This window comes from Gastrolobium bilobum, unplaced genomic scaffold, assembly GCF_033153095.1.
Source record: "Gastrolobium bilobum isolate Gb01-03AN ecotype WA unplaced genomic scaffold, APGP_CSIRO_Gbil_v1 utg10838, whole genome shotgun sequence".
Classification (NCBI taxonomy): domain Eukaryota; kingdom Viridiplantae; phylum Streptophyta; class Magnoliopsida; order Fabales; family Fabaceae; genus Gastrolobium; species Gastrolobium bilobum.
Window position 1 is genome coordinate 197,882 of NW_026896694.1, and position 7,496 is coordinate 205,377.

The window sequence follows — 7,496 nt, forward strand, 5'->3', positions numbered from 1 at the left end:
AATATAATGTTGCTTAATATACAATGTGAAACTCTGAAGTAGAAATCACATCAACCTTTGCACTGACAAAGATCCAACCAAGATATAAAAATACATATTCAAATGCATCAAATCAATTACATCCTAAACACAGTCCCAAACGTTATCTGATAAAAGATTTCTCAAAAAGAATACAAAAGATTACCACTACAGGCAACAATTGACATTCTATCTTCTTCTTGATGATATTGATCAGGGTGCCTAACTGCCTACACTTGGGTAACAGTAAAAGCCTGTATGCCAAGTAAGCTAGATGACATTTATTAATCCTAATTTTTCCTAACCTAACAATTAACGTGAAACATGCAACTTGCCTCACCTTAAGATTTCTCCTCGTCTGATTGAGAACATGGGGGCTCAGAATTAACAAAGAAGTCATCCACTGAAATAAAAAACAAAGGTATCTCTGTTAAATCAAACTTGCACTTAACAGAATTTCCAGGTATATTGCCATTTCAGAAACCAGATTCCACAAAAAGATTCTAACTAAAAAGAAAAAAAAATCATTTTTATTATATATATATATATAGATTAGAGAGAGAGAGAGAGAGCAGGATATTCTTATACCGGTATAAGAATAAGAAGTCTTATACTCAATTTTTATCATATTGATCCATATGTATCCAATGGCTCACATAACTAAAAAATTAGAGCCGTTAGATATAAGTGGGATCAACGGTCAAGATTGAGAGTGTAACTTATACCGGTGTAAAATGATCATAATCCTATATATATATATATATATGCCATATAGGGTTCATTTTGACTGCATTTAGGGTTCGTTTTTTCTGCAGTCGATATAGATAAGTTATTGATAAGTTATCTAAATTGAGCTCAAAACGACGTTATTTTAGGACGGAAATCAAGGTATTTTTGTAATTATAATTTATTTCAGGTTTATAATAATCTTTCTCATTAAAAATTTTTAATTTTTCAACTCAAAACGACGTTGTTTTGGGATTGGGAATGAATGTAGATAACTTATCTACATTTACTGTAGAAACATTAAAGCCATATATATATAACATTACCTATATCCTGTTGATCCGGAGATTCAAGCAAAATGTCCGAATCAGATGGCAGAAATGGTGAACCAGGATAGTTTCCCAGAGCTCCTAGATCTGCAAAAATTCAAGATAAATCAAAAACAAAGCATGAAAAAGTGGACAATGGGTGAACATATAAATTATAATCCTTGACAGTGATCTTTAAAAAGATTGTCCATCATTTACTTGGAAGAGATAGCACTTTTAAGTCATCAATCTTAGAAATTGTTAACGGTGCTGCCAAAATAGTATATGTCAAATGATAACTTAAAAAAACATTTGCATAAAAACACATAGATAGGGAAACAAAGTAACAAACAGACAACCTCAAAGTCTAATTTTACTCAAAATCTGATATTGACAATAAATGCTTCCTGCTTCTTTTTGGAGGAAATCTCACTGCACTTGTAGAAACTTATTACTGTTTCGATTCCAACAGATTCACCTTTTTCTTCTCAAATATATAGATTACTTTGGGCGTCTCAGGGATATAACAGAACCCAAATTCAACATAAGTTGTGCATCTCAAGCAACTTCACTCCCAGATGACATTTGGACTAACACTTAAACTACATATGGAAAAGTTGATCAGAGTCGAATCAGAAACTACCTCCCAAGTTTGGCAAATCTGCTGTTAGATCAGATAGGCTAAAATTCCACTGAATTTGATCCAGAGATCTGGAAATTCCATTGCCGCCATCTGGTGCAAGTTGGAGTCCTACCGAACTTGCCACGTCAGATGTAAATGCTGTGTCAAGAGCAGACGCATCTGTGCCCATTCCTGATATTTCTGATGCAGTGAAGGGGAAATGACCACTTGATGCTACTGATGTCGGACTCACGGGCATTTCTGAGACAGATGACATTGCGCCATTTGGTGGAATAACAGGAGCCATGTCAGCACTGTGGTCCATCACCATACTTCAACAAGGATAAAAGCAGAGCAAATTACTTTAAGAAGAAAGAAAGGAAGAAGATCCTCCATGATCCACCAAATTAACTAATATTTAAGTACAAACAATCCGGCCATAAAATGTGCATAATGCAGAAACACACAAAGGGAGTACAGTTACATGGAAAATTCTTTTACTGGATATTGCATCGTAAATCCACTCCCCACTAAACCCCGACTATCAAGGTAAGGGTGACAGCAACCCTTGTACGCAGCCTTACCCTTGCATATTTGCAAAGAGACTGCTTCTCATTTGAATCCGTGACTTTTCAGTCACAAAGGAGTAGTTTTACCACTGCTCCTGGCTCGCCCTCTATATTGCATATTAAATCATAACACAAATTAAAATGCCCACCTATATGCCCATGGATCATTTCAACAAGCAGTTAGAAACACACTATCAATCACACTACTAAACAGTTCATTGGTGATATCAATAGTTACTTCTTAAACACAAAACATCCATCTACACATTTCAGAAAACTGAAATACAAAAGCTATCTATTCAAGAAAATCTAGAAATGATCTTAATTGCAATATTGGAAATGCATGAATAACATAAAAGAATTATGCATAGTTGGACAGGTTCTCACTCATTCCCAGAATTCATCCGAATGGGATGATAATTGCTCGGTGCAGGGACTCCATTAACCACGTGACAACTTGATATACCACAACCTATGGAATCAATATGAGGTTGACCAGTTGCTGGAATGGGAGGATGCTGTAGCACTGGGTATCCCATAGGTAGGTTGTTGACTGCACTGCAAACAGATGGTGTTAAAGAATAATGGGGAAATAATCAAATAGGATACATTCAGTAGCGCTTCATTAATTCCTTTTCATTTAATAATTTAATCTTATTTGCCTTTTCAATTTTTTTCTATAAGAATTGACAAAGGAAAAGCAAAAAATGAAAAGAAAAAAAAGTTGACAAATCATTACTCAATAGCGCTTCTTTAATTCCTTTTCATTTAACAATTTAAGCTTATTAGACTTTTCAATTTCTTTTATGAGAATTGATGAAAGAAAATCAAAAATTGAAAAAATTAACAAATCGTTGAATTGTGTGATTCATATTGGTCATAACTCATAAGGAATAGCACTAATTGATGCATGCATTGCACGATTGATAGTCACCTCTGATTCATCACATGATACGAATGACTGGTCTGCCCAATACTAGAGCAATTTGCATTGTGAATCGTGCAATTTTAACAATATATTTTAGTACAAAAAAAGGAAAGTTTCCAGTGACATAATCATAAGAACAATCTCATAATAGCACTAATAATTAGCCATTTCTCAAGTATCCAAACTTCTTAACTGTTCAAATATTCAGATAACTTCAAATATTAACATCTGGAGTAATTTCAGGTAACATTGAACATTTTATCGTGATTCCAGAAATGCAGTGGAAATAGTTAAAACCTTCTCTTATTAATAAATATTTCAGTCACTGGAAATATTGAGGTTCTGGAAGTGCAGGGAAAGAACGAGGTAAAGATAATTTGAATTTAAACACACACACTCATATATATACAAATTGATGATAGGGCAAGAATTTACCCGGCATCGGATGGATTCCATTCTGTATTGGAGCCAAAGGAACCTTTGCAGGCATGGGAGACTTCATCAGATGATACTGATACTCAAGTAAATGATTGAACAAAAGTATTTGCTTTTTCAATTTTAGCCTGATATAGTAGGCCCTGAAGAAATCAGCATTCTCTTCTTCCAACTTCTGCCATACTGAACAAAAAAAAATTCAATTAGAAAGCAAAGGGACATGAGGGTGTCCACTTTTAAAGGAAAATATATAAAAATGTAGGTAAGGCCATGTTTATTTAATAGTAATTGCCTCGACTTTAAAATTAAGTTAATTTCCAAGTATTCAACTCAAGAATCAAATAATGGAAAATCATTAATAAGGATCCAACAGTTTTCTGTGAACAAAAAATACAATAGATTATTATTAATTAGAATGCAATATATAAATTGCATGACGGAGACCTTAAGATGCCTACCAAGAGTTGTAAATCCAGGATCTATCTTTGCTCGAGTCAGCAGTGTTTTAACCACTTCATCTTTATTCATATATAACTGCAAGCACCTTTCTATTAAATTCTGGACCTACAAAAAGTTGTTTGAATATTTAATCAAAAAGGCAAAGAAACAGATATAGGAAGGAAGTGGAAAAGTAAAGAATTACAGAAAACTAGTCAAATGTTTAGCAAACAATAGATATCCTTACAAGCTCAATATCCTGACGTGAAACCTTTTTGCTATCATTGCTTGAAGCAGATGCTGAACCTGAGTCTGTAACAGGAGCATCAGTTGTGTGATTGTTTGGTGGTTCACTCTTGGGCTCATGAGAAACTTGAGTTGATGACTGTAATTCTTCTGTGCTCTGCAAATCCATAAAAGGTTTATTTAGCTTAATTATAAAATACGCAAGCAGAAAAAAGTGTTGTGAAGCAAATCTAGAAGATCAGGCAGAGTCTGCATCACGGTGAGAGTAGAAAGTAAGAACATATTCTTTAATATTGAATACAGCAGACTCAAAGCTCTATTTTTTAGCACATTAAATATGTACATTTTTGTTTTCTTAACTAACAATTAATAACAATTAGACAAATTGAAATAAAATGGGCATTTAAGTATTCTTCATAGGAATGGTGAATTTTGTCTCTCAATAACCTCCATTAAGGACAATTCTGTGAAAAGAATTACATCACAACCTTTATTAAAGTAATAGACCTTCGTGCCAAACTTTATCCAGGTAGATTCCTACTACATGACAATTGAATTCAGAGTGATTCTGTCACCAAAACTTATTCATTAGTCATTGCTGGCCACACCGGCGACAGAAAACAAATCATCATGCAAACCTCCATTTCTTCAAAACACAAACCATCATCTCCAAGTACTACTGTAAAATTCATAATGCAACTAAGCATTCTCCTTCTCTCTCATCAATTCAACCCCCTGGTTGGTCCACAAGTGCACATCACATTAGGGTTCTCCACCAAACAACCAAATTTAAAACTTTACACATGCAACCTCCAGCCAAACCAAATGACAACCACCCATTTACAGAAATATTATATAGGAGCAAACTCACTGATAAACTCTACTAACAATGGGTAACAGACAAAATAAGAATGTAGACTCAGTATTTAATTGAAGAATTGCTACTGATAACAGATTGGGTTCAAATTGTTTACCAAATCTTGTTAATTAGAAACTTCACAATTCTTCAACTTTGACAGGTGGGTGAACAAACATATAACAAACCCTAATGATGTTTTCATCTTTGATGTTACTAGTTCAGCTAATCCAAGGAAAATATACATTTATACTGACTGAATTAAGTAGTTTCCTTAGGGTAAATTTGTCCTTTTGCCAGCAAGCAGCACAACATGCATACAAGAAGTTGGATATAACTACATCTCAAAAGGAACAATATCATGTATTTACATTCTTAATATTGTCAACAATATGGCCAGGTGCAGTAGATACAGAAAATTGACCATTGTGATTGTCGATATTGCAAAGTAAGTAACAACATAAAAAGCATATATGGGAGAACCTGCAAGTTCTTCATTTCAGCAGAAAGAAGGATGGCCGCATGTCTTTCGGGAATTTAAGTAATCACTAACTGCTTTTGAATTCAAGATTGTTTCCATGCATGACTATGACACCCTCGAGTCAAAGTTGTTTTCATCTGAAACAAGAAAAATAATGTGAGAATTGTAAACCATACCGCTTCAATAAGTATATCATTCTTTAAGTAAACAATACCATCTATAAAGAAATCCAAATCTGTCTCAAAATACCCTTAAACAAATATAAGAAATAGTATCTTCTAAATCAGAGAGATCTAATATGGTACAGAAAATGTAGTTGCTTATGACATTACAAAAAGGGGTTAAAAAAAAAAGGAGCTCCATTAATTGTACATTGAAAGTTTATCAAAAAGGAAGGTTGACAATTACATTTAAAATAATACTACACTAAAAGTAGATAAAAGCAAGTTAATGATGTAATATAACACCATATTTCCGATAGCTTTTTTTCAGTCATAAACATTCCTTCTGAAAGAATAACTAGATGTTCTACCATGGTTTTTAAGATGAATTTTAAATTTCTTCAGCAATAAGAAGGAAAATTCAAAGACAGTTCCAGTTCTCCACAAGACTAGTCATTTTTCAGAACCGTTCAAGCAACAGAAAAATGGCAGTCAGTGAAACAATGTCTTTCACCAATGAATTCGAATGATAGAACAACAAACAATCTACCATTTCAATCATAAAAAAATAAAGGAACCAGATAAACAGATTTGAAATAAACCAGATCCCATTTGTTAACGAGGAGTTGACAACTGAAGTGGAAGTGAAACTTGATTGATCAAGCAAATAAATCCTTCAAAGGAACAAACTTTTTAAGCTACAAGACAACATAGAACCCCCAATGCCTCGACCCAAAAATCCAAGAACCCGTGAAGCAAAAAGGGTAATGAAGATCTAGCAAGTATATTACCTCACACCCAGTTCCTGAATCTCCAACACAAAAAGAAAATAAAAGAAAGAAGCAAAACACTGTTTATGTCGACGAATTAAGAAAACCCCACCAGCTAGTTCAAGCTAAATTAGCTTGAAAAGGATGCATCAACTTATAGAAAGGTTAAAAGAATGAAAATTTAGGGAAAACTTGACAAGGGTGATAATTGGGTGTTGAAGTTGAAGGAATGTTTGAAGGTTCAAGAGAGAAAATCCTCCATGGAAGTGAATGCTGAATGCATTGAGGTTTAAGGAGATATTTTGCAAAGGGTGGAAAATGATATTTACATTAGGTACACGAGTGAGTGTGACTAATGGGGGGTTATTGAATGAAATTACCAGGGTGAAGGATCTTGAGTTCTAAGCAAAGAGAAAATGAGGGAAAATTATGATGAGAAAAAAAAAAATTAAAAAGGTTTTTAACAAATTAAGGCTCCTCTCTTGAGCTTTGTGGTTTGTATTTTTTTTTTATTTGTGTTCCATATATTCTCACTAGTTTTAATTTGTCGATTACGGGAGTAATGTTAACTAGGGACTTAATCACATTTAAAGCAGTGAAAACACTCCGCCTCGAATCTCGTCGGGTTTATCGACCCTCTCTCTTTGAGGGTTGGGATTAACAATTAGACCTTACATACACATTAACTCATCTGACCTAAAAAATCCTTGGTTGAACCCTGTGATTACGGGTTAGAGGAAGTCACTGCATTTAAAAAAAAAATTACACACGAAAAGATGTTTTTTGATGTGCAAAAAAAAAAAAAAACTCAATGCTACCTAGATCTGAAACTTGAATCGTTTTTCTTCTTCTCTTCCAATCTTCTCTCTCGAACTCATTCCCAATCTCCCTGATATACTGATCTCCTCCATCATGGTGGTAGTTCCTACTATCCTCTT

At 33.9% G+C, this 7,496-nt stretch overlaps 1 protein-coding gene across 1 annotated transcript; it reads right to left on the bottom strand.

Annotated features, from left to right (window-relative positions):
- Positions 1–220: 220 nt before the first annotated feature.
- Positions 221–6,863, bottom strand: LOC133301477 (uncharacterized). Its single transcript, XM_061501107.1, has 9 exons — positions 6,580–6,863; positions 5,630–5,764; positions 4,292–4,447; positions 4,065–4,170; positions 3,607–3,789; positions 2,631–2,796; positions 1,696–2,006; positions 1,071–1,160; positions 221–421 (listed from the first exon to the last, which is right to left on the bottom strand). The coding sequence occupies exons 2-9, from the start codon at positions 5,642–5,644 to the stop codon at positions 360–362; spliced, it is 1,089 nt and encodes a 362-aa protein (XP_061357091.1). The 5' UTR covers positions 5,645–5,764; positions 6,580–6,863; the 3' UTR covers positions 221–359.
- Positions 6,864–7,496: the final 633 nt, after the last annotated feature.

Bases quoted from the DNA above. Each gene is read 5' to 3' on its own strand.
- LOC133301477 (XM_061501107.1), bottom strand. The intron at 2,797-3,606 runs GTAAATTCTTGC...TTTGCAGTGCAG, and splicing joins TGGAATCCATCCGATGCCGG to TCAACAACCTACCTATGGGA. The intron at 2,007-2,630 runs GTGAGAACCTGT...TCCTTGTTGAAG, and splicing joins CGGATGAATTCTGGGAATGA to TATGGTGATGGACCACAGTG.